Below are 26,333 nucleotides of genomic sequence, written 5' to 3' on the forward strand. Positions count from 1 at the left end.
CAACCCAGCAGGAGTCCCTGAGCGGGAAAAAGAAAAACTGGTGTGAACGTGATGTTACTAAAGGCCAGGGAAAGAGGGCTTTTTAAGGAAGAGTCATGAGAACTGCCAAGAGAGCAAAACAAATGAGAACTGAAAAAACTGTCCGTTGAATTTCACAACCCAGAAGTCAGTGACCTTCCCTGAATGCCCACCCTGGGCTCATACTGTTTGACAAGTCTCATGCATCTTCTGGATTGTCTGTGTCTTTTGTCGTGACTGGGGCGAGTGTGGCTGCTTTAGATCCAACGCAAGCTCCCAGAGACCTGGCCACATTCTAGCCACAACCAGAATAGTGTTGTAAACAAGACCATTATAAGATAAATATATATATTTACAATAATTGTATTTATTTATTTTTGGCCGTGTTGGGTCTTCCTTGTTGCGTGGGGCTTCTCACTACGGTGGCTTCTCTTGTTGCAGAGCACGGGCTCTGGGCGCGCGGGCTTCTGTAGTTGCGGTTCTGGGCTCTGGAGCACCGGCCCAGTAGTTGTGGTGCACGGGCTTGGCTGTTCCACGGCGTGTGGGATCTTCCCTGATCAGGGCTCGAGCCCCTGCCTCCTGCATTGACAGGTGGATTCTTTACCACTGAGCCACTAGGGAAACTCCAATAAGATAAATACATTTTTGACAAGGCATCTATTACCACATGCTTTGACATCAGAGAGACTCAATTGGACTCATTAAAAAACAGAAGCATGTATTTCTCATGCTGTGCTGTATAGGTAGGTATCTGGTAAGTTTAGATCTTCAGAGCCAAAGTTCTATGAGATGTACTACTGCCTTTACTTGAGATAAAGAAAGTGTTTTGGAAGTATAGAAATCCATCAGTTATTTAAAACTATAATATAAAACTATTGTACCCTTATTTGTGGAAGAAATATTCTAAAAATGTCTCATAGAACAGAGTGAGAGTAGTTTCCTAAATTGAAATTATAAAATTTCCTATTATAACTGACATTTTCAAGAGAAAACTAGAGCACATGATGATTAATGAACTCAACACAAATATTCCAAACTGAACAGTTTCTACAAATCAAGTTCTCTTAAAAACTGCAAATATTTACCTGAATGAATCATTTCTTAAGGCCGCCATAAAATGACTCTTTATCAAGAAAAAAATTCTACATGTATGGGAATTAAATTTAGAAAAAATTAACATAATTGAATGTAATCATCGTTAAAATATCAAAACAGAGCATTACACTTCCAAGTAATGATTTTTAAAGCTCTAGTGTGGAACACTCTAAAGTGTAATTAATATTTAAGCAATATACTAACATTAGTCATACAATATAGTTAAGGTCATTATAGTAAGATAAATTATATAGAATTGATATATAAATAGATATATATACACATATAATTTCCCCTCAGAGGACTTTAGGAGGATATTTGTCATGGTTAATTCTTTTTCCATTTTATTTACAAATTGCAAACTTTAATATGCAATATATTTGAAATTAAATGGTTCAATGGGATTTAACCTAGACTCACATGTTGTACTTTCCTTTTTTTTTAAACATACGTTGTACTTTTATATACATTGTTGTTGTTGTTTAGTCACTCAGTTGTACCCGACTGCACTTTAAAAACATCTATAATTTTCAATAACCTCAAAAGTATTAAAATAAAGGAAACTTCTTCTACCTTAGGTCTTGGCTCCTGTTATCAGATGGGTCTTGCTACAATTCTGCTTTCATCTTGTTAGTGCCATATACTATTATCCAGTGGCTTCCCATTTCCTACAGAATGAAGTTCAACTCATAACATCAAAACATTCCACAATTTGGCCTCAGAATTTTTTTTTCCCCAAACTAAGCCATGCCCCTCACTGACTTAGTATCAGTGAAGTGCATTCTCACCCTGAACTGTGCTCCTTACCTCTAATGCTCTTCCTCTTTCTCATCTTCAAATCCTGTGATCTTTAAAGGTTCTGTTGGACTCCCACCTCCCCTGTGAAATCTTTATGATGCTTCCAGGCCTTCCTCTGATCTTGCCTTCACCACTTATATTGGCTCTTGAAAGAAAGTGAAGGTGAAGTCACTCAGTCGTGTCCGACTCTTTGGGACCCCATGGACTGTAGCCTACCAGGCTCCTCCATCCGTGGGATTCTCTAGGCAAGAATACTGGAGTGGGTTGCCATTTCCTTCTCCAGGAGATCTTCCCAACCCAGGGATCGAACCCGGGTCTCCCACATTGCAGGCAGACGCTTTACCATCTAAGCCACCAGGAAGTCTTGGCTGTTACGCAGCCACTATTACTATACATTGGCTCTTAAGCAGCCACTACACTATTTCATGCTTTTAAGAGTAGTGTCTTCAACCAATGGGAAATTCCTCATTTACTGTCTTTGGTGCCCAGCACAGTCCTGAGTATAAAATTATAAAGTGAAAGTTGCTGACTTTCTGACTCCTTGCAACCCCATGGACTATATAGTCCATGGAATTCTCCAGGCCAGAATACTGGAGTGGGTAGTCTTTCCCTTCTCCAGCGTCTTCCCAGCCAGGATCGAACCCAGGTCTCCTGCATTGCAGGCAGGTTTTTTACTAGCTGAGCCACCAGGAAAGCCCAAGAATAATGGAGTGGGTAGCCTATCACCTCTCCAGTGAATCTTCCCGACCCAGGAATCAAACTGGGGTCTCCTGCATTGCAGGCGGATTCTTTACCAACTGAGCTACCAGGGAAGCCCATAAATGTTAATATCATCTTAATTACTTCTGACATTTTCCTTTATTCTTATAAATTATCTTTCCATCTAAAGAAATGGCACACCTAAAGGCTAAGTTTACTGTTGCTTAAGTGTTACTCGTTCTCTCCCAAAGCTAACTGGTCTTGCTGTTTGCTCCATTTAATGCACGATCTTCACTGTGCAATTGAAATACATGGAGCCTGGAATTCTCTTCCAACCAAGGACTAATTCCTTTAATTTCACCCAAGTCTTGGGTAAGTTTCTGTCTTTGGTGATAAATGTATGTTTACAGGTAGATTTTTTTTTTTTCCTTTTAATGAAATGTTTTGAATGTTCCAACAATTTCACTGAAATTGTAAAGTTTTAAAAAACACTGCAGTCTTCCTTTCATTAAGTGAGATGTTTTTTTCTTTTTCTTCTCCTTCCCCTAAGCACAAGGAAGAAGATATAGCAGTGGAAGGATCTGTGACTTTAAAAGGCCATCCTGGACTGGGTGTTAAAAAGCAGAAATTATGGTGCCAGCTTCCTCAAAGAGTCGAACACAACTGAGCAACTAATGCTTTACTTTCCTCTACTGTACAGGCAGTTTACCTCTGATTAAGATTGTTGTGCTTGATGCTCACAAATCCAAAGTAACTGTTATTCAAAACTGGCATGGTTTTCTTCTTCCATACGGCAGTAGCAACTATTTATTAAGCACTTCTATGTCAGATACCATGCTGGTTGCTTTGTACATTATCTAATTTTCCCAATCAAGTGAAACGTGACCCCCATTTTACAGAAGAGAAAACTGAGGCTTAGGGATGCTTAGTAATTTGAACAACTTGTATATGCAGAGCTCGAGTTTGGAGGCAGAACTGATTCCAAAGTCACTGCTCTTTTTGCTACACCTTGCCATGTCAGTGCCTTGTATTGCCAGGAATTCTTGCTGGGGAATGTTGGGGCTTGCATTCATGACTTTGGCGGCTGTTGGGAAGTGAAGGATAGAATAGTAATGAAATGTTCCAGTATATCCAAGGAGGCTCACCAGTGCCCCTCTCCTGCACATAACTGCTCCAGTCTTAATTATTAGATGTTCCCAGCTCTTGACAGTTTACACTTCGATGTACACCAAAGTTGGTGCTGTCCCTTTTGTTATCTAACATCTGATCACGTGTCTTGATAGGTATAAGGAATGCTGGTGAATTTTAACTTTGCCAAGGCTCAGGACAAAAGCAACAGCATGAAATAAATCACAAACAATAAGAATATATATATATATATTTCAAATATATAACATTAGAAACTCTAGGGACTTCTCTGGTGGTCCAGTGGTTAAGAATCTATGTGCCAATGCAGGGGACATGGGTTTGAGCCCTGGTCCAGGAAGACCTCATGTGCTGCAGGGCACTTAGCCCCCTGTACCACAACTACTGAACCCGTGTGCCTACAGCCCCAGCTCCACAACAAGAGAAGCCACCGCAGGCCTGCACACTGCCCCCAGAGAGTAGCTCCCACTCAACTGCAACAAGAGAAAGCCCATGCAGCAACGAAGACCGAAGACAGCCAAAAGTAAATAATAAACAAAAATACTAGAAAAAAGAAAAAAAAAGCAAAAAGGAATTCTACCTGTAAAAATACTTTTTTTTTTCATGAAAGATGAACCTACATAAGACTCTATCTCACTTGCTATGCTAACATAAGAATTCCAATCTTAAGCTTAGTCTATTTATTTGAAGGACAGTCAATAGAAGGAAATTCCAGGGTGACAAACATTTTGACAATCCCTTAGTGCTATCTCCAATGAGATCTAGTTACATTGTGCTCTTCCAGGAAGGACGGAGCTTTGAATGTAGGTTTTAATCCAACAGTAATTCTCTTTTTCTAGTAGTACTATATGTGGTGATTCCCTGATTGTCTATTTACAAAATTAGGGCCATGGGAAGGAAAATAGGTTATTCTTCCTTCCCTATTTTTCTACACTTGAGAGTTTATTACACAACATTTTCATAGTAGTTAATTTTTAAAACTAGGCATTTCTATGCGGATTTAACCAATGTGTTCATTTAGTTGACCAGAAGTTTATTTATTAATATCTACCACCAACCAGAGGGATTACCTCACAGCTCAGTTGGTAAAGAATCTGCCTGTAATGCAGGAAACCCAGGTTCAATTCCTGGGTGGGAAGATCCCCTAGAGAAGGAAATGGCAATCCACTCCAATATCCTTGCCTGGAGAATCCCAAGGACAGAGGAGCTTGGCGGGCTACAGCCCATGGGGTCGCAAGAATCCGAGATTACTTAGCGACTAAATCACCACCATCACCACCACCAATCAGATACACATAAGTATCACATAATTACATAAGGCTAATTTCTGATTTATGAATTGATAACCTTTCACTCCTGTATCATTTTAATATTAGGGTAATTCAAAATGTTTATACAAACAGGTGTTTTTTAAATAACACTTATTTAGTAGGAGACTGGGATGCAGTTTTCATACTGACAGTTACCTTGCTATAGAAAGACTGTGTACCTGGAATCTGACTTCAGAGTCTGTTCTGCCTGTTTTTTGTCTTGGAAATATCACTTCATCCGTTTCCTCATCTATAGGTTGCAGATCACAATAGCCATTCCAGTGTTCTTATGCAGACAAAATGCCATAAATATAGGGACTATTTTGAGAAATGGAGTATTTCCTGCCATATCAATAAACAAGGATGTCACAGTCATCAGTGATTCCAGCCATTCAGGGCAACCAGGAAGGAAAATAATACCTGCTGCAGGGCAGCCATTAGGCTGCAGCTGTTCCCTATGGTGAGCACTGAGAAAAAAACAGGATATGGCCCCAGATAGCTGAGACGCATATGAAAAGAATGATTTCAGTGAGCCCAGACGCTTGCATCTTCTGGTACATAGAAAACACTACATTCCTTGAGGTATATCTGGTTTTCTTTAATTCACAAAAATTCTTTTGATGTTCAGACTACCTGCCCTTTGTTGCACGCTTCTATATAACTTGACCTCCCTACCCATCCCCACCCCCAGCAGCTCTCTCAGGGTCACTTGAGATGCTGTCTCCCAGGCTTGAAGTCCTAAAAATTCCCACTGAATAAATCATATTTCTCAACTTTCAGATTGTGACTATATTTGACGGCAACATATTCTTCAAAGGCAAAATTGGGTTTAACAGAGATACACACAAAACTGGGTTTTATGGGACCCAAGCACGGTCAGGAACTGGATATCTTAGAAGGGAGTGGGAAGGAGCTTTTTACAGCGATTGTGCTAAGCATTATTAGTGACTGGACCCAAGTACCAATCCTTTTCCCCAGGAATTCTACTTCCAAAGCACAGACTTCCTCAAATGGGGGTGAACTCAACCCCAGGGCATATTCTGTGATTTTTGTCCTTGGTTCACATCCCTCAAGGCTGCAAGTTTGGGAGAAACCATTCTTTCACCTTTGTAATCTTGTAATTGCTCGTTTGTAAGTGCTTAACGCCTTTGCTATTAGAGAAGGTCCCTATATAGGGGGCTGGACGTCAGAATACTGAGTCAGGCTAGCGGCTAATTGTATTTAAGTTCTTTCTCTCCAAAGGAAAGGGCAGTGGTGTTTTTCCTAAAAAGAAACCTTGAATTGGGTCCCTCGTGTTCAACCTAAAGCCTGCAAAGAAATAGATGGTGAGGGCGGGGGCGGCAATAGTTAACTATTTTGACTGTGCTCTGGCTGGAGCCCTTGGCTACAGCCCTGGCGTTGGTCCCTGCGCCAAGTGCCCATCCCACGCACCCCGGGTTGTGGGGTGCAGGCGGACAGCCGTCTCCGTCTCCCCCAAGCCGCTGAGGCCGAGCTGCTGGTCGTGAGAGATGCAGATGAAGCGGTGTGAAGGGTTGGGCTTTTTTTTTTGTTCCTAAAAATGCAACGAACAAAAAAAAAAGTACAACAATCCAAACCCAACCATCTCGTTGTGCGCCGGCTTCCTTCCCAGGCGGCTCCACCGGGGACCACGCCGCCTCCCGTCGCCCGCGCTCTGCCCGGGCCCAGCCCGCGGACCCGCGCGATCCGCGTCCCCGGCCCGGCGCCCCGGGCACGGAGCCCCGCGGGCGCGCGCAGCCCTCACGAAGCGAGCGGAGCGCGCTGCCGGGAGCCCGCGCCGCCGGGAGCCCGCCCCTCGGCCCCGCGCGCCGCGCGCGGTGGCGGTTGCAGGCGGCGGTTGGAGATACCGGAAGGACTCCCGCCTCCCCTCACCCGCGGCCTCCCTCCCCCGGGGAAAGGCGAGCCCCGGGAGGCGGAACAAAGGCGCGGCTCGGCCGGGAAGGCGGGCCGAGGTGCCGGGGGAAGGAGGGCGTCGGGGCGGGGCCCGTCGGCGCCGCGAGTCCATTTTGCAGCCGTTCCCGCCTCGTAAACGCGCGGTACCCACGGCCGGAGGACTGGCCGCTGCGCGGCTCCCGGCGACTCCCCGCCACCGGCCCCGGAGGTCCGAGATAAGTACGCGCCGGCCGGCTTCTCCTGGGGAAGCGGGGTGGGGACTTGCCCTGGCTGGGCGGGCACCTGCGTGCGTGGGGGCTGGCGGAGAGCTCGGTCTGGCTCGGGTCCCCGCGGAGAGCAGCCGGGCCCGGGAAGCGGAGGTGGGGGGAACGGCGTGCGGGTGGGCGGCCGGGGGCCGGGCCAGCGCGGCAGGGCTCCAGGAAATCTGCTCCGCTACCCTGCTCTCCTGGCTTCATCGCCGCTCCTCGGGATCGCCTACAAAAGAAGAGGCGACCGTGAACCAGAGTCTGAGCGCGCGACCACCACCCTCTGGTACTGAACGTGGGGAGGTGCCTGGTGCCGGGGGAGGGCCCCCTCGCCGTGAAGCTCCTTAGCACAAAAGATCGCCAGGCTCTCCCAGGCTCCCGGCTTTTTCACCAGGTCCTTGCCGGCTGGCCTTCTTTGGGGGCGGGGGGAGATGATTGAAAAAAACGTTGAGGGTCAAGACTAAGGATCCTGTGCAGATAAATGTATAACACTCTTCTTTCTTTGTTCTTTATTTGCAGTAACCTCGTTTTGATTACCAGTCACGACCTGAAGAAAAAAGAAACCAAAACCTGATTGCTTTGCCTTGGGAAACAGTAACCCCGACCAGTACTCCTGGCTTGTAAGTGACAGAGGTAAACTACAATACTTTTCCCTACATTAAGCAAAAAAGCACCCAATTTCTTCAGGCCCAGAACCTTTCAAAATTGAACTCTGTCGAGTGTGTGTTCCCATCCTCATAAATGGTCTTTGTTCTTTTCATATTTTGTCAAAACCCAGAAAAATAGATTCAGTACTTAGACATTCTTTATATAACAGTTATTTGAAACATAATCCAAAGATTTGTATTGCAAAGGAAAAGAGGCTACAACAACTTTTGCTTTTAAATAGGGTTTGTCTTTTTTTTTTTTTTCAATTTCCTGTGTCACTGCTGCTTGGGTTTGTACAATAGGGCTTGAGTTTTCTGACCCTAGAGATCTGTATATAATAGGTATAATAGGTATTTTAAAAGCAGAATTTCTTTTATATAGCCAGTGCCTCTGGTAGAACTTGATGGAGTTGTTGATTAACTGCTTATACGTCTGTCTTGCACAGTAAGAAGATATATTTCTTCATACTCTCCTGTCTTTCCCTAAAAATACTGTTGTCTTTTTTTTTTTTTGCACCAGCTGACATACTAGGCCTCTCTGGCAAGTCTTTCTGTAACACCAGGTTATTTTTATTCTCTGCATGTATTGGTTACCTGGCCCTACTTCTGCCACAGCTGTTCAGCTATGCCCATCTCCACCAACCGTGCTTTGCACCTGCTATGCTATGTAACACTTACTTTGCCCTCCCTTGAAATGATAGTTCAACAGAGTCCAACTGTCTTAGGACTTCTCTTGGTTAACACACTCATGCTCTAACATAACACTGTAAATGTGTAGTTACAGTTCAGTTCAGTCGCTCAGTCGTATCCGACTCTGCGACCCCATGAACTGCAGCACACCAGGCCTTCCAGTCCATCAGCAACTTCTGGAGTCCACCCAAACCCATGTCCATCGAGTCGGTGATGCCATCCAACCATACCGTATCTATACACACACATGTTAATTAAATCACCTTACACTGATATAGGTCAATAGTTTACAAGGTTGTCACACATTACTTAATCTTTCCAAGAACATTATGAGGTGGGCATTGTAAAAATCTGATTCCATGAAGGGTAGAACTGGTGCTTGGAAAGCTAGGTAGTTAGATGCAGTTTCAGTGCTCTTTACCCTTCTTCACTGGAGAAGCTGTTACAACCTACTTTGTAAAAATGATAGCATTTTAGAAGGGGTTTAGAGAACTTATGATTAAATGTCTCCATTTAATGAGCGAGGATCCTGAATTCTTGACCCACTTTTCGGACAGTGCTGAGGTCCCATAACTGGGCGGCTCAGACCTTATGCCTTGCCTGCTGTGAACAGTGCAGGGTGGGGCTCAGTGTTTTCACTGGTAAAGTTAGGTGTTTAGCTAAATGACCTCTAAGGTGTTAAACCCAGTATTTGTTTTATTCTTATCCCATAACTTTTAGCACCATATACTATATATTGGTAATATGCAGACACATACTAATATTAACTGCCTTAAACTGTTTTATACTTTAAACTTAGGTAGGTATGGTAAAGTATGCTTTTTTCTTTTACTAAGTTCTATAAAAGTATGGTTCTGTTGTAAGGTCAGGAACTACTTGGAGAGGTGGAGCACCATCGTGTATCATTGGTCAGAGTTCAGAAAGTGGTATACTCTTTTCTAGAGGGAAAGTTGGTGGTCTTTTCAAGAGCCTTGAGAATGTTTCTACTCTTTTTTTTTTTTTTTTTTAATATTTATTTATTTGGCTGTACCAGGTCCTAGCTGCAGCATGCGGGATCTTTAGTGTGAAGTCTTAGTTGTGGCACATGGGATCTGGTTCCCTGAGCAGGGATCGAACCCAGAGCCCCTGCATCGGGAGCTCGGAGTCCCAGCCACTGGGCCACCAGGGAAGTCCCTGTTTCTACTCTTTGACAATACACTTAAAGGAACCCTCTAAGGAAATAGAGTGTTGGACTAAGACTTTGCTACATTCTTCATTAAAATGTTATAACCCCCCCAAAATAAAAAGTAGGAAATAGCATATCCATAAGATAGATGATCATGTTTTGAAAAAATAGGGGAACAACAGGGGAAATGCAAGTAATAAAACAAGTGGAAAAAGTGGACAGAGTTGTGTTATGCTACCAGTCCTATTAAAATATGTGTATGCACACACACACGATTGGAAGAAATATGCCAAAATAATGTTAGAAGAAATACACCAAAGTAATAATGTTATTTCTTGGCAATGTGACCATGGGTAATTTTTTTCTCTATATTTCCTGAGTTTTCTGTAATCACAAATTATAATTGTAGAAAAACAAAATCCACTTATATGGATAACCTCTCCAACGTTAATCTGGTGTCAGCTTTCTATGTCCTTTTGTAAGGCATTTATTACACCTTGTATGATAATACCTCTGTAAATGTGCTGTATTTTGGAATTTAGGGCAGGAATTGATTTTTGACTTAGTATTTCATCTTTTAAAACAGCGTTAATTAGATCGTTGGATTATCCATCTTTGTTTTCATGAAAGACATCGCTACTGCCGTTACCTTGCCTTGAAACTCTTAGGTACTAGAGGAATGGTACCCCTAACAGTTAAGCAAAAAATAGGTGTCCTTTGACATATAGAATAGTTACACTCCAGTTAAGCCCTTAAGGGAACCCAAGCAAATTCCCTTAATGTGGATTGCTTTCTAATTCATTTGCATTATAGATGTAGATACATTTCTAAGGAAAAGTTGAACTGAAAATTTTTGCTGATAGTTTAAATCATTGTCTTTCCTGTGGAATAAGCACAAGTGTATCCTATTTGGCAATAGCCTGGCCACCCCTTTAAAATTCCCAGAGGAGCTCTTTCTTTGTTCTCCTGAATATGTGCAGATACTGAATAGGAGGGAGGACTGTCAACAGAGTGGATAGAATATAGCCAACCTGAAAATTGCTTAAAGTTTAGCATGATTAGCTTTCTGTTTGAAATATCTTCTAGATGAGTTTTACTTAGAATAAAATGTGTATGTAATTCTACACTGAACAAAGGGAACTTGGTTCAGACCAATTTTATTGGTAGGTAGTACTGATCAGTTAGCCACAAAATAACCTTTTTCTCTTGGCACAGTATTACACACTAAGTAATTTCACTTCCCAGATAGATTTAGCTTGCTGTGTACTGAATTGACAGTACTTTTCTGAAAGCTGGCATTAACCTCAAATGCAGGGCTCGATGATGAAAACGTTTAATAGATACCAATCTGTTGGGGATAATAATTTAGGCTAATGATTGCCAAGTTTATTGTTGTGAAAGAAGATTTGTTCTAGGGGTAAAATTTTGTCACCTTCATTTAAACCTGTTTACATTTATTTGGGAGAAAAGAAACCAGACATGTCTGGTTCATAAAACCTTTGTCGGTAGTTCCCATTAAAGTTAATTTTAACTCTTAACAGGTAAAGATAAATAATCTGAGTCTGGTTGGTACCAGACTAGGAGAATAATTTAGGCCATATGTTATGTTTCCTTGAAATTCAGACCCTCATTTTATTCTAATTGATTTCATCTGGGTGGGAGAGAATGGGATTCCATGCCATTAGATGTCCTCATAGATTTCTAAATAATTGTTCATAAATAGGATAGTGATACCTGATCTAGCTCATAATTCTAGAACTATTGATTTAATGCTACTGATTAACAGGATTACAGAATAATATCTTGGGTGACTATCAGGTGAGAGAGAGAAGGTGTTAGATAAGAGGAAATCAAAAAGATTATATTCCTTGAAGTAGAATGGGGAAGATGAGTTAAAAGAAGAATAAACAAAAGAGTCAAGGAAAAAGAGTGGCATAGAGAAGAGAATGAAGGAAAGGAAAAAACTAATTTTTTCCAAGTTTGTCTGGACTATGAAGGTAATGACATAGTTTTTGGTTTTTGAGATGTCATCTTAGTCCAAAAACTTGTGAAGTTTCTGACTAGGGAGGGCTTCCAAGCTGCTAGACCTTCTATACTAGGTTTATTTTGTCCTAATCAGGAATCCTATTAGAAATACTGTAGGGGAAGTTTTACTTATTATTACTGCTACTTATTCTAGGACAATGCCAGAAAAGGTAGGTTACTTATGTCTTATATGGACACAAAGGTAAATTATATAGTGTTTGCAAGGGCCATGTAACAATTAGATAAGCTATTTTAGATACTATACATGGTATAGTTTCCTATTCCTTTTTTAAGTTATTAGAAATTTTGTTTTTTTCTTAATCTCTCATTATCCTGTTTGAATCATGTTTTGGCACAGTCTCTAAAATCTAAAAGCCAGAATGAAGTGTTAGTAACACACTGATAAAGAGTACTTTAAAAAAAAACAACTTGGTAAATAGTTTTCATATATTATTATTAGATAACTTTCAAAAGTTTTTCAATGAGGAGAAAAACTAACATGTGTAAGTGGTTTGTCCAAGGTCATAGGTTGAGAGCAAAATGAGTATGTCAGTCTACTCATAGGCCTGGATTCAGAGATTTCCAATAAGATACTTTTTATTTTATAAAAGATTAAAAAATATTATAGCAGATTAAGCTCTTTATGAAGCCTTATCATAATCAGCTAGTGTTTCTGAAGTTTTACCTTTTTAGCTCAATATGATTTTCTTACAACTGGTCTCACTGTTTTTTTTCCAACTTTTGTGAAAATTTTCAAATATACTGAAAATTAAAAGTACACTACAGTAGATATCCTTACATCCTCTACTTAGATTCAATCATTGTTAATACATCTTTAGTAAGTTTCAAGAAACCATTTAGTGGATCTCATACTAAATTATCAGTATACTACTTGGAAATAAGATTAACTAGTTGGATGAGAGGACATAGTTTTTTAAAAGGTGAGCTCTTTTATTCTATACTTTGTTCCAAAATAAGGTTGATTGATGACGGGCTGATTAGTAGAGTTCACATAATTTAGTTTTGTCTGTGAAGTGAGTTTCAGTATCTAGTTACTTGTTTTCTATCTAGTTACTTGTTAGGTATTTACATACTGCTTTGAAATTTCTGAATTCAAAGATGCCTCAAATCAGGATGGAAATTAGGTTTAAATTTCTAAGATACAAGGTATAATCTTTTTATTCTCTAATGGGACTTGGGAAAAAAATCATGAATATTATTTTGAACTTTATATTGTTGTCAACTAATGAAGTGCAAAGACTTTATAGGAAAGGTTCTTTTAATGAAAAGGTTTTATTAAAATTACCTTTTAAGAGTGAATAAAATGAACACATCTTCATTTATAATCATTTTGAGTTGATCATATAAAAACAAAAAGGCTTCCAAGAGGGAGAAGTCAACTTTTACTTCTGTTTTATGACTCCTTTCCTTTGGGTTGTGTTAGTCCTCAGTCGTGTCCGACTCTTTGTGACACCATGGACTGTAGCCTGCCAGGCTCCTGTGTCCGTGGAATTCTCCAGGCAAGAGTACTGGAGTGGATAGCCATTGCCTTCTCCAGGGGATCTTCCTGACCCAGGGATCGAACCTGGGTTTCCTACATTGCAGGCAAATTCTTTACTGTCTGAGCCATCAGGGAAGCCCGTAACTGTTAGCTTTTCTATCTTTTAAAATATTCCAGTTGTTGTATTAAAGACTCTTGTTGCTAGTAATATATACGCACTCAAGGTAGTATTGATCAGTTTTTGTAGTCTTCCTTGAGTGGATATTTTGAAAGTTTGCTTAAAAATAAATCTGTGGTGGTGTTATACAACTGCATTTGTCAAAATTCATAGAATTATGTACCAAAAGGAGTTTTATTCTCCATAAATTAAAAAATATATATATATATATTTTAAAATATATTTTAAAGTATAAATGAGTAGACAAATGAAGTTGAAAACCAGAGGAGGTGGTAGGTAACTAGTTATATATTCAACTACTTTCTTTGTTGGTATAGAACTTGGGAGGTTTTTAGGGATTCCTTGGCAGTGTGATGGTTAGGACTCTGTGATTTCCTTACTGTAGGCCCAGGTTCAGTATCTGTTCAGGGAACTAAGATCCCACAAGCTGTGTGGAGCAGCCAAAATAAACGGAACTTGGGAAGTTTTTAATTCAAAAGAAGAAATGAATCTTGGAAAACTTGTTTGCCTTTATATACTTAATTTGAGATTGGTTAAATTGAAATTTTATGACTGGTGAACAGAAATTTTGTTCACATAATAAAGTTTCTTGACATCTATATTTGTACCCACACAAAGGGGGTATATATTTTAGTTTCATCAAAGACGTAAGCTCAGGTGATTTATTTAGATTTTTATGTTAGCACACTTTTTTAAAAAAAGAATCTGTAAGTTCCTTTACTGTGAAGCATACCCTTCTCTAATGCTAAAAACCTTATTGTTTTCCTTTAAAACTTCTAAGGCAGCAAACTTCCCATGGTTTCTTGGGTTGTTAGGCTAATATATCTCAGTTTTCTCTAAAAGTCAGCTAGGGACGTGGTCACAGAGTTTTGACATAAAGGTTTTGAGTATAAAGCTAAGAAAAGAAAATTTTTTTAATGTGGATTAAAATGAAAATCTTTAAATTATGAACTAAAATTTATAAGTTGTATCACTAAAAGTGGAACAACAGGATCTACTATGGTTTTGATGCAATTTTTTTAGAAAAGGGACTTTCCAAATAGTAACGTTTTTCTCTGGTTCATTTTAAGAGCTGTAAATTGATTATGGCTTTGGGATGACTGTTATTTCTAAATTTTCCTGTGTGTGACATTTTCCTTTTTTTTTAATCATACTTGATTGCCTTAAAATTCTTCTTGGCCGCTATTGCAGTATCCTCAGTTTTCTTCAAAGTTTCTTTGTCTTGGGTGCCTTTTTCTCCTTCTCATGACAAAACTTAGTATCCTTTGTTCTTCCTTTTAGTTATTTAACATGCTTAGATAGGATTCTTGGGAAATATTAACCTGGCAAGGAAGAGTAAATTAGGTTTACTTTATTGAATGCTGCCGCCACTACTTTCCTGTTTCTACTGCTTACTCCAAAATATAATTCTAGGTGAAACATGTTAGAGAGCAGGGGAGGTGATAGAACCAGGACTAGTGGTGGAGGATCATGAAAAGTTTTCTTTCTTTGCTCTAAAGAGTCAGAATGTTTTATAACTGCTTGATAACCTTTCAGCACACTAACCTCAGTCTCTGAAGCCATTCTCTTTCCAGTGTTTTTCAAAGATTGATTTGTCATGTCACAAAAGATTTTTCAGAAAAATAAGCTCATCACCATTTTTGCCATATGACACTAAATTTTGACAGAATACTCTACTTTAGTTCTACATTATTTTTGTTTAGTTGCTAAGTCGTGTCTGACTCTTTGCAACCCCATGGACTGTAGCCCACCAGGCACCTCTATCCATTGGATTTCCCAGGCAAGAATACTGCAGTCGGTTGCCATTTCCTTCTCCAGGGGATCTTTCTGACCCAGAGATCAAACCACTGAGCCACCAGGGAAGCCCCAGTTCCACGTATATATGTATTATATATTTATTATACATATATCTCTCACAACCTAAGGCCATAAACTAATTGGTCCTGCAAGTTCAGCTTATCTTTTAAGTCTTCTACATTGTAGCTCCAATTGTGATTCTTAAAATTACCGTCAAAAGTGTTTACTTACTTTTGGTTTTAAGATGACATAGAGATTAGTAGACCCTATTTTATTTATTTATTATTTATAAATTTTATTTATTACTTTGGTGGTAATGTGATAAATTATGAAGGATATGTTTATCTTAGTAAACTGAATGGCGACATATTTAATGCTCTTTTTGTTTCTAAAACTTTAGGGATAAGAGTTTTAAAATATACATTTTAAAAGAATAAACTTTAATTGAGAATTAGTATTCTCTAGTTCTCTAGAATTAGTATTCTATTTAAGGTCTCAAATATTTTGGTCTCAGGACCCCTTTAGACTTGAAAGCTGAGGCTCCCAAGAGCTTTTATTTACATGTGTATTTGAAATTATAACTGAGAAAAAAATTTAAGGTAATTCATTTAAAATGACAACGCTAAACTTATCACATGTTAACATAAATAATTTGTGAAAAATAACTTTTCAGAACAGTTGTGAGAAGGGTGGCCTTGTTTTACATATTTAGAGATCTCTCTCGAGGATCGCCATTTAGTAGACAACAACAGGAGTCTTTTATGTATCTCTGCATTACATCTGTTACAATCAGTTATTTTGGTTGAAATATACAAAGAAAATCCAATTTGGCTTGGCACAGATTCGTAGTTGGTGAAAGGAGGAATATTTTAATGGCCTTTTCGGAAAACTATCACTCTTCTTTGATACCATACCAAAACTCAACAAGTGGTAGTTTCTTAAAAGTTAGTTGAAGTATGAAATCTGAAATCATATTTTTTTTAACATATTGGTCTTTTGATCTTTTACCCAGGCATGACCTGTAACATGCATTGATGATTTGAACCAGTGAATTCGCTGTGTAATGTAGATCTCCAATGCACGCACGCACACTAAGTCTCTTTAGTCGTGTCCGACTCTGTGTGACCCTGTGGACAGCAGCCCACCAGGGTCCTCCGTGCACAGGATTCTCTAGGCAAGAATACTGGAGTGGGTTGCCATTTCCTTCTCCAGTAGATCTCCAGTGACATATTTCATTATATAAAGATCTCTGTCGTAAAACAATATGCATGTTAATATTACCACTTGTTTTATTAGAAAAGTCTTTAATTAATGGTAAGCTATCAAGTTCTTAAGTGGCAACTATGTTTGCCAAAATCCAGTTTTCACTTAAAAATTCAACTTTTTATCATTGGCAAGAAACACTGTCATTTGTTTCCCTTGAAGTGATGGGCTCATTTTGTTTGTTTTCAGAAAACTGTCTGCCAGATACCTAAGTCTCCACACCCATAGTTTGTCATTCATTGTTTCAATTATAAAAATGATGTTCACTGAAAAAAGCAGCTGATTAGCGTGTGGCTAAATTGCCTAATTGCTTTTCCTCCAGACAGTATCTGCTGGTATGCAATAGAAATACTTTGTGGTTGCTTCATATTTTGTTATATGAAGGATTTAAAAAGACACGTACACAAGGATTAAGATTTAGTAAAATGAATAATTTTTACTGTTTCACTAAGAACATTCTAAAATGAACCTGGCTGCCCTCACCTTTGCCCCAACTGTGAGTATGTGGTGTTGAAGAATACATTAGGAATCCAGTTTGGGACTACCTGTGGTCTTGTTTGGTTCCTGCTAAGGCCCCAGCCGTATCTGCTTAACTATTGCTTTCTTAACAGTGCAGTGTCAACACTGTGCCAAAGGTAAATAGCATCTCCGTATTATATGAAAATAGTATTGCCCTCACAGGTGCCCTAGAAGAGCCTTAGGGACGCCCAGGTTTCTCCCGACTGCATCTTGAGAACTGATTGCTCCAGACAGTGCAAACAGCTTTGATTACTGTCCCAGTGGTTTTAAAAAATATCCATTTAATTCTCTAGGGAAGAATGAATTGCAGCTCTCTCATTTTATGTTTTTACCCCTGATTTTAATAATTGTAATCTTGCCTTTGAAATAGGAAAATGTGCCAGTTTTTAATAAAAGTCTCCGTGAGAGAACATGCTTGGATTTATATCTCTGCTTTTTTCTTTAAATAGCATACCATTTTATAATTGTGGGCCCAGACTAAAGAGCTCATTCTGTTCAGACACTGAGTGGCTTTGTTTCTGACAGCTAGTAGTCAGCTCGGTTTTAAAACAAGCATTTGGGCCCTGCTGGCTCAACTTGCAGTTGTCCTCGTCCTCGCCCTGTCTCAGCCAATGACTGTGTTGGAAAGCCCACACAAAGGCCTTGTGTACCGGGAGCCCCACTGATAAGGAGTGTGTTCTAGTCCCAGCAGATGAAATCTGCTTCGGTGTGCATTCCCGTCCCAAATTTCTCTTATTTTCTTTGTTTGACTGGTTATTTCTGTGACAAGAGCATTTTTTAATGACTGTGAAGTTAGTTTCTTCTAATTATTTCATAGCCCAAATTGAGGGGATTCCTGGCATAGAATAAAATGTTTCTCTCTCTCTGGTAGGAGATGTGATGGAGCTGCTTGAAGAAGACCTCACGTGCCCAATCTGTTGCAGTCTGTTTGATGATCCCCGGGTTTTGCCTTGCTCGCACAACTTTTGCAAAAAGTGCTTAGAAGGGATCTTAGAGGGGAATGTGCGGAATTCCTTGTGGAGATCCTCCCCATTTAAGTGCCCCACGTGCCGGAAGGAAACTTCAGCAACCGGAGTCAACAGCCTGCAGGTTAATTACTCCCTGAAGGGTATTGTGGAAAAGTATAACAAGATTAAGATCTCTCCCAAAATGCCAGTGTGCAAAGGACACTTGGGACAGCCTCTCAACATTTTCTGCCTGACTGACATGCAGCTGATCTGTGGCATCTGTGCGACTCGGGGTGAGCACACCAAGCACGTCTTCTGTTCTATCGAAGACGCCTATGCTCAGGAAAGGGACGCCTTTGAGTCCCTCTTCCAGAGCTTTGAGACCTGGCGTCGGGGAGATGCCCTTTCTCGCTTGGATACCTTGGAAACTAGCAAAAGGAAGTCTCTGCAGTTGCTGACTAAAGATTCAGATAAAGTGAAGGAGTTTTTTGAGAAGCTACAACACACGTTAGATCAGAAGAAGAATGAAATCCTGTCTGACTTTGAGACCATGAAACTTGCAGTGATGCAGGCCTATGACCCAGAGATCAACAAACTCAACACCATCCTGCAGGAGCAGCGCATGGCCTTTAACATTGCTGAGGCTTTCAAAGATGTGTCGGAACCCATCATATTTTTGCAACAGATGCAGGAGTTCAGGGAGAAAATAAAAGTCATCAAGGAAACTCCTTTGCCTCCCTCAAATTTGCCCTCAAGCCCTCTGATGAAGAACTTTGATACCAGTCAGTGGGAAGACATAAAACTAGTGGATGTGGATAAACTGTCTTTGCCTCAAGACACTGGCTCGTTCATTAGCAAGATTCCCTGGAGACTTTATCCGTTATTTGTGGTGGTCATTCTGCTTGGCCTTCTCGTTTTCTTCAGTCCCGCCATATTCCTAGAATGGTCCGTATTTGATGAAATTGCAACTTGGAAAGATAATCTTTCAAACTTTAGTTTGTACCTGACTAGATCAGCTGATTTTGTAGAACAATCAGTTTTTTACTGGGAACAGTTGACAGATGGGCTTTTCATTTTCAGTGAAAGATTGAAGAGTTTTACTTTGGTGGTGCTGAACAATGTGGCAGAATTTGTGTGCAAATATAAACTCTTATAAAATCTGTTTCAAGTACATAGTTCTGTGTCTTTTGTTAGAAATTTGTTAGAATAGAGTGGTAGTTCAGATTTGGTTAAGATTCCAGTCAGATATTGCCCTCTAAAAGTATTCGTTTCAAAAATAATGTCTTATACATGTTGAAATTAGGTAGCATAAAGATAAAAGTGAAATTTAATAGTCTAGTCTCCAGTCCGCCTTCCTTTTTAAGGTGCTTTTGAAATTAGCATCCTATCCCCAGTACCGGTTGTGTTTGTGCTGTGAAAGGAGAGGGTAAGAGAATACATGATTTAATATTGTACTGATGAGGTAGTGTAATAATGATTGTTTTTAAGCATGTAATAAAGACTACTCTTGTAAAGCAACTGTTTTTTTGTTTTTTGAGAGTGAACATTCTTTAAAAAAGGAATAAGATGGATTGAATTTGCAGCTTTTTCTGCAGAGGGTTGATTTCCTTTTTCAATACAATGTAAATCTCATGTAAACAAAAACTGGCATTTTCTTATGCTAAGTTGACAGGTGGGTGGAGATTTATTTCAGCTTGCCTTTTATCTGCTTTTAAGTTTTGTAATTATCACCAAAGGAATTTGGCGGTAAACTGCAGAAGTGTTGGTGAATGTGCAAGCCAAGGCATGGGTTAAAAAGAACACATGGCAAAAGCAGGAAATGGGAAGGCCTCCTTTTTACTGGCAACTAAGTGTTGTTCCAAAATACAAGGGCAGTTGTACAACCAACCAATCCATTTGTTTAAAGAACTTGAGTGAGACTCATTTGACAGCAGATGAAGCAGTCTATCAGCTATTACAAAGTACAAAGTAATCAGTTAAACACGAGTGCTATCCTGTCTGCTCGCATGAGATAAAGATGCCCTATCTCCCACAGAACAAAAACACTTAATTTTTTTTCACCTTGTTTAGGCTTCAGATGAAAACAGGAAGTGACTTAGAACCTCTTTCAGTCATACTTATTTCTGTCATGGGGCAAGACATTCCTTGACAGTCCAGAGGGTGTTTACCCCAGTACATTAATTTGGTTAAGAGGAGGTAATACAAGCAGGGATGGGCAAAAAAGGTGGCAACTAAATTTCAAGTACAGAGGAACCTTTGCAGTTACGAGAAGAGTAGTCAACTTAAGCTGCTGTTTGAGGTAATGACTGCCTCATCCCCAACTGTCAATCTAGGATTTAGCCACTAAATTTCTAGAGGGGTTGTAAGAAATTAAGATGTTTCTCTAGAAATAGTGTCTCTGTCATGAGGACTCAAGAGTAGATACGAGGTGTGGAGAGGCTGAATGGTTTTCTGTTTCCAGAATATATTTTAATACATATTTACAAGAGGTTTTCATGAAGGATTTTTTTTTTTAAATGGGATACTGTAACTGTTTGCTCCCTGTTCTCAGACCTGTTGGCAGTTTCCTTAAACTATCCAGTTTCTCATCTGTTGCTTTTTCATTTTGTATACTGCACGTTCCCAAGTAACTCTCAAATTTGTAAACACAGCTATGGACACACTATTTGCTTTAACAGTAGTTACCTGGAAATCTAGGTCTCTGTTTTTGTTATTTTCCCCTCCCCTAGATTTCTTAATCATATATAACTAACATTGTGGTTAAGGTTGATTTACAGGTTCCTAAGGCTGTGTCTGATGGTTTGTGGCCTTCAGTTGGAAGCAAGAGAAGAATGAGTGGTCAGGAACTGGTCACTTTGAACGTGGGAGGGAAGGTATTCACCACAAGGTCTTCCACCTTAAAGCAGTTTCCTGGCTCTCGGTTGACGAGAATGCTAGATGGCAGAGACCAAGAATTCAAGATGGTTGGTGGCCAGATTTTTGTGGACAGAGATGGTGTTTTATTTAGTTTCATCTTAGATTTTTTGAGAACCCACCAACTTCTACTACCCACTGACTTTTCAGACCATCTTAGACTTCAGAGGGAGGCTCTGTTCTATGAACTCAATCCTCTGGTGGATCTCTTAAACCAAGAACACATGTTACAGCCAAGATCTGCTCTTGTGGAGGTACATTTCCTAAGCCGAAATACTCAGGCTTTCTTCAGGGTGTTTGGCTCTTGCAGCAAAACAATTGAGATGCTAACTGGGAGGATTGCGGTGTTTATAGAACAACCTTCTGCACCAGCCTCTCCTCAGATGACGTTACTTCCATTGCCTCCACAAAGACCATCTTACCATGACCTGGTTTTCCAATGCGGCTCTGACAGCGATACTGATAACCAAACAGGAATCAGGTATTTTGTACTTTGAAGCCTCTATTCTATTATACCAGTTCCTAATCCTTCCCCTCAAAACTGAAATTTTCTCATGCCTGAATTTTCTTAGAAAAAATGATGACTGAAAATAATTTTTTTTTGGAGTGGGGGAGGTAATCAGTAGAGTTGGGTGGAATGACCAGATAATTATTGTCCAGATTGGGGTACTTTTCAGAGTGAAAGAAAGAATTGTTATTACATGGGAAAATAGGAATAAATCAAAATAGTCCAGGGAAAACTGGGTCTATGGCCATTCAAGTTGTAGGAGGAAATAATTTCATAGATTATGTTCCACTCCTATGGAATGAGATGCCTTTTTCTACCCCAAGGGTTTCTTTTGGTTGCTGGCATATAGTAAAGGCTCAACAGTTTGTCCTGATTTCCTTACACTCTATGTATATTTGTTCTTCCAGCCCTTCTGATTTGGCTACTAATTTTTCTCCATTCCACTTTATTTCTTAAACATCATTAAGGCAGATATATCCCATGGCAAATCTGGTCTCCTGTTACATTGTTGGCACTCTTGCACAACTCAAAATATTGGGATAGGCTGTCAGTATATTAAGGATAGTTGCTTCTGAGTCAGTTATTCACTTTCTCCCCGTTATTCTTGGCTGGACCCTGAGGCTGATTTTCACTCTACTGTCACGGACACTTCTTTTCCCCCTTAAAAATGTCTTAATATGGTCCCACTATTATTTTACTAACTGTGAAAGCTGGCTTTAATTTTCAGGAGGGAAAAAAAGTCTGTATATGTTCTTTACTGATAGTATTTAAATAAAATATACTTTTTTGGGGGTAAAGGTAGACATATTTTGGGATATTAACTTTTACAGTAGACACCAGGAATGAACAGTGTTTACCTCTCCCACAACATACCCCGTGGTCCTGCATACCAGCTTAAAAACCCTGGGCAGTATGACAATTCTTAAGTATTCACAGTTTATAATCTGTCTTTCATGAAATGTCATTTTGGGGAAAGGGATCCAGTTAAATTAACATGCTGATTGTTAATGTTTTAAGATACCTCAAAATGTTTTAAGATACCTCTGTGCACAATTGGTAGGACACTAAAATAAAGAGAAGGGGAATTACCAGTTTTTATTTAAAAATCTGCATGATTAAGATCTTCAGGGATCCCTTTATAAAAAGTTAAAAACATAAGGAAAAATGGTATAATTGATTTCAAGAACAAACATGCAAGGTAAAAAGATATCCTGGAAATACTAAGTGATCTTTAAAAACTACACATTTGGAGAAAATGTAATTTTGAAAAACAGAAACTCAAGTTGGGATATTTGTGTGTATACAATGACAGTAGTTTCCCCCTTCTCGTTTACTGTTTGTGTTTTACAAATCAGATTTTTTTCATCTTAATAAGAGAATGGCATTATGATTAAATTCCAAAATAGATAACTTTAAAACTAGAAGCTATTTTTAAGATGAGATTTTTTTCCTGCATCACCAAATAGTATTCTTTTCAGTGTTTGAAGTTTATAATTTTTTCAGCGGATAAGTAGTTTGTGACCTTTTTTTTTTTCTTCTGTAATTCCAATTTCCGAGTAGAGGGAGATAACCCAAGATTGAAGGCAGGAGGAGGAGGGGACAACAGGATGAGATGGTTAAATGGCATCACTGACTCGGACGTGAGTTTGAGCAAGCTCCAGGTGGCTGGTGATGGACGGGGATGCCTGGCTGAGTGCTTTAGTCCATGGGGTCGCAAAGAGTTGGACACAACTAATTGAACTGAACTGAACTGAACCGAGATAACCCAAATCCGGTGACATTATTGGGAGTTTAGGTCATCGGATGAAAACTCTTGGTCTTAAGAGGCCCACCTTAGGTATATCCTACTTAGCTGGCAATGATTTTTATTTCCTGCTCACTCCTTGGTCTGAATCTGTCCATTCAGATTTTTTTTTTGAAGGTGAAAAGTGGAGAAGTAAGCCTGAATGACTCCTCAGAGCCTGATATATCATCCAGCTGTTCAGTTATGTTCTACTAATGTGATTTATCACTTTGAGGTCTTGGTAACCTAGCAAGTTGCTCAGTTATTATCTCTTTAAGTTCATAGTACTAAAAATATTTGGCATGCATCTTGCAGAGGGCCATTCATATGATACCACATTATCAAGCTCAAGTTATGGTCACCGGATTCTAGAGTCTTTGGTAGCATATTCTGTCTTTTCCTTTTTAAGCTAGCTCAAATGGAGACGTGTAGTTGCCTTTTAAGTTTTTAAAAAAGTTTTGATTTTCCATTTCCCATTGGTTTCTTTTCTCTTTTCCTTGTGCCTTGAAATCTTCCACTTCTCAATTTGGCATCTTAGGGAATCTGATATTTAGGCCCAGTGATTTCTTGCAAGTACATTCCACTTGGCTCAGTGATAAACCCGCCTGCCAATTCAGGGGACGTGAGTTCGATCCCTGTGTCAGGAAGATCCCCTGGAGAAGGAAATGGCAGCCCACTCCAGTCTTCTTGTCTGGGAAATCCCACGGACAGAGGAGCCTGGAAGGTTACAGTCCCTGGGGTTGCAAAGAGTTGGGCACAACTTAGAAACTGAACAACAACAATACTATTTGCATCTTAATTTTGTCAGATGTTCTGTAACATTTTTTCTTTGACAAATGTTTCTAGGCTCTACAATCAAGATCTGGGGCTTGTGGGTAGATGAAATCATTTACCAATGTTAAAAATTTGCTGTATTAAACATAATAAACATTTTTTGGGTATGTACTTTGTAGTTTCATAATTCTTACATTTTATTATTGAATTCTTTTCTTTGTCTAGAATGAGTTTCTAAATGTGAGCTACAATAACCAGCCTATCAATCATAATTAAAAGGAGGCTAGGGGTGTCCCCAAGGCTCTCTTTATCCCATAAAACCACAGACAGTTTAGGTGGCAGCCTGGAACTAATTTAAGTTAGCCTTTTATTTTTTCACATTTCATAAACAAATGGTGGGAGGACAGTTCAGTCGCTCAGTTGTGTCCTACTCTTTGTGACCCCATAGACTGCAGCATGCCAGGCTTCCCTGTCCATCACCAACTCCCGGAGCTTGCTCAAACTCATGTCATGCGGGAGGACACAAAGACATAAAAAATATCCTGGATGGTCGATAAAGAAGGGGCGATATAGCTGTATCTTTGTGGATATGTTATGTTGACATTATTAAAGCAATGTATTATTATGTTGACATTATTAAAGCAATCTTTCCTGGTGGCTTAGATGGTATAGAATCCGCCTGCAGTGCATGAGAGCCGGTTTGATTCCTGGGTTGGGAAGATCCCCTGGAGGAGGGCATGGCAACCCACTCCAGAATTCTTGCCTGGAGAATCCCCATGGACAGAGGAGCCTGGTGGGCTAAGTCCATGGGGTCGCAATGAGTCAGACATGACTGAGCGGCTAAGCACAGCACAGCACAATCTGAAAAGTTAAGGTGTATATTTTTTCTTGATTTATGTGTATCAATTCTATTGAGTTTTCTAGAAAATAGGAAGTTTTGTCATTTTGACTCTAGAGTCCTTTTAGATGCTATGTTTTACTCTTCAACTATGGATAGTTATTGAGTAAAATTGACAATAAAATCTTGACATTTAATATCTGCAAAACCTCACCTGAAAAAATGCTTTCGATAACAGAAAGTCATAGGAGAAAACTTTTAATGTCAGTGCTAATAATGAGTAAAATTAGATCTAGGGGAAACTGTAAAAGTATCAAATGTTTATCAAAATGATTGAATCAATTAGTTAAAACAATATTTAGTAAGTCAAAAAGAAAAATTGGACATAGTTAAAAATTATATAACAATCAAGCTAATTTAATTGTTTGATGAAATTGTTTGCTCCAGAAAATATTTGCTTAGTGAGACTTCATCAGTGTTAACTATATTACTAAATGTAGAATTAAAATGACTTTGGAGATTATAGTAGGGTCTCTATTTTCAGTAGCCTGAAATTATTGGCTTAGATTTATAAATGAAATCTTTAAAAAAAACTTGAGAAAAGTGGTATTATGCCTTTATTTGAAATTATAAATCAAATTTATATATTTAGTTTTGCTAGTTATTAAAGGGATGTTTTGTAATTGAACTTTTTTGTGTGTCCTAGGTATGTCTCCATAAAACCTGATAACCGAAAACTGGCCAACGGAACTAATGTTCTCGGCTTACTGATTGACACTTTACTGATGGAAGGCTTCCATCTGGTTGGCACCAGAACAGTATCCTCTGAAGACAGAACTGAATGCTATAGTTTCGAAAGGATAAAAAAGCCTGACACGCTTGCCATGAACAAAACACTGAAATCAGGGACTACCCTCGTGCCAGAGCAATAGCCATCTTCCTGTTTGGAAATTCCATATATAGGGAATATATGTTAGTCAAATATGTTACTCAGTCTATCTTTCTGGCCTTCCACCATGCCATCTTTGGGCAACCGTACCTTAATGCTCAAGCCACACCGACTACTTGCTGCTCTCTAAACAACATCGTGCAGTTGGTGCTTTGGTGTGTGTTCCTTCTACCTTCAATGCCTCTTTCCCTTTCTCTTCTTCATGAACACATACAGCATTCAAGAAGGGGCTATTGAGGGACTTCCCTGGTGGTCCAGTGGTTAAGAATTCGCCTGCCAATGAAGGGGACATGGGTTTGGTCCCTGGTTCTGGAAGATCCCATATGTCATAGAGCAACTAAGCCCACCCAGCACAACTACTGAGCCTGTATTCTGCAATGGGAAGCCTGTACACCGCAAGTAGAGAGTAGCCCTCACTCACTGCAGCTAGAGAAAGCCCATGTGCAGCAATGAAGACCCAACGTAGCAAAAAAAAAAAAAACAAAAATGGGGCTATGGAATCTGATTGCTTGATGTCTTTCTTTTCTCCCCAAGTATCTGGGTTTATTGAGGGGATGGGGGTCTGCAGGGGAGCCCCGGGTGCCTATGGGGAAGGCCTGCCATCAGCATGGAGG

The 26,333-nt window shown here is 39.6% G+C and overlaps 3 protein-coding genes across 24 annotated transcripts in view; 2 read left to right on the forward strand and 1 right to left on the reverse strand.

Moving 5' to 3' along the window:
- Nucleotides 1–404: 404 nt before the first annotated feature.
- Nucleotides 405–26,333, reverse strand: part of LOC136144367 (collagen alpha-2(I) chain-like) — a 125,196-nt gene continuing 99,267 nt past the window's right edge. For 14 of the 18 annotated variants that reach the window (XM_065902189.1, XM_065902191.1, XM_065902192.1 and 11 more), the window contains one exon: nt 6,953–7,451. In XM_065902189.1, the coding sequence (XP_065758261.1) occupies nt 6,953–7,451 (499 nt within the window). Of the gene's footprint in view, nt 598–1,103; nt 1,161–1,686; nt 1,782–1,920; nt 2,057–5,245; nt 6,619–6,952; nt 7,452–26,333 lie in introns of those variants that run through there. The other 4 variants (XR_010658530.1, XR_010658529.1, XR_010658528.1 and 1 more) reach the window with 4 other exon arrangements.
- On the forward strand, nt 7,051–25,609 carry TRIM13 (tripartite motif containing 13). 5 transcript variants are annotated; one of them, XM_065902180.1, is made up of 3 exons: nt 7,051–7,185; nt 7,742–7,855; nt 17,879–19,472. In XM_065902180.1, the coding sequence occupies exon 3, from the start codon at nt 17,887–17,889 to the stop codon at nt 19,108–19,110; it is 1,224 nt and encodes a 407-aa protein (XP_065758252.1). In that variant the 5' UTR covers nt 7,051–7,185; nt 7,742–7,855; nt 17,879–17,886; the 3' UTR covers nt 19,111–19,472. The 5 variants fall into 5 exon arrangements, 4 of the variants coding, with proteins under 4 accessions (XP_065758252.1, XP_065758251.1, XP_065758254.1 ...); XR_010658527.1 differs by lacking the exon at nt 17,879–19,472 and adding an exon at nt 25,477–25,609 and having other exon boundaries at nt 7,060–7,196; XM_065902179.1 differs by having other exon boundaries at nt 7,060–7,196.
- Nucleotides 19,586–26,321, forward strand: KCNRG (potassium channel regulator). The gene is made up of 2 exons (XM_065902200.1): nt 19,586–21,348; nt 25,477–26,321. The coding sequence occupies exons 1-2, from the start codon at nt 20,786–20,788 to the stop codon at nt 25,700–25,702; spliced, it is 789 nt and encodes a 262-aa protein (XP_065758272.1). The 5' UTR covers nt 19,586–20,785; the 3' UTR covers nt 25,703–26,321.

Source organism: Muntiacus reevesi, chromosome 11 (genome assembly GCF_963930625.1).
Source record: "Muntiacus reevesi chromosome 11, mMunRee1.1, whole genome shotgun sequence".
Classification (NCBI taxonomy): Eukaryota; Metazoa; Chordata; class Mammalia; order Artiodactyla; family Cervidae; genus Muntiacus; species Muntiacus reevesi.

Coding starts and splice junctions, on each gene's coding strand:
- TRIM13 (XM_065902180.1), top strand. CDS start 17,887: ATGGAGCTGCTTGAAGAAGACCTCACGTGCCCAATCTGTTGCAGTCTG.
- KCNRG (XM_065902200.1), top strand. CDS start 20,786: ATGAGTGGTCAGGAACTGGTCACTTTGAACGTGGGAGGGAAGGTATTC. Junction 21,349..25,476: donor GATAACCAAACAGGAATCAG/GTATTTTGTACT, acceptor TGTGTGTCCTAG/GTATGTCTCCATAAAACCTG.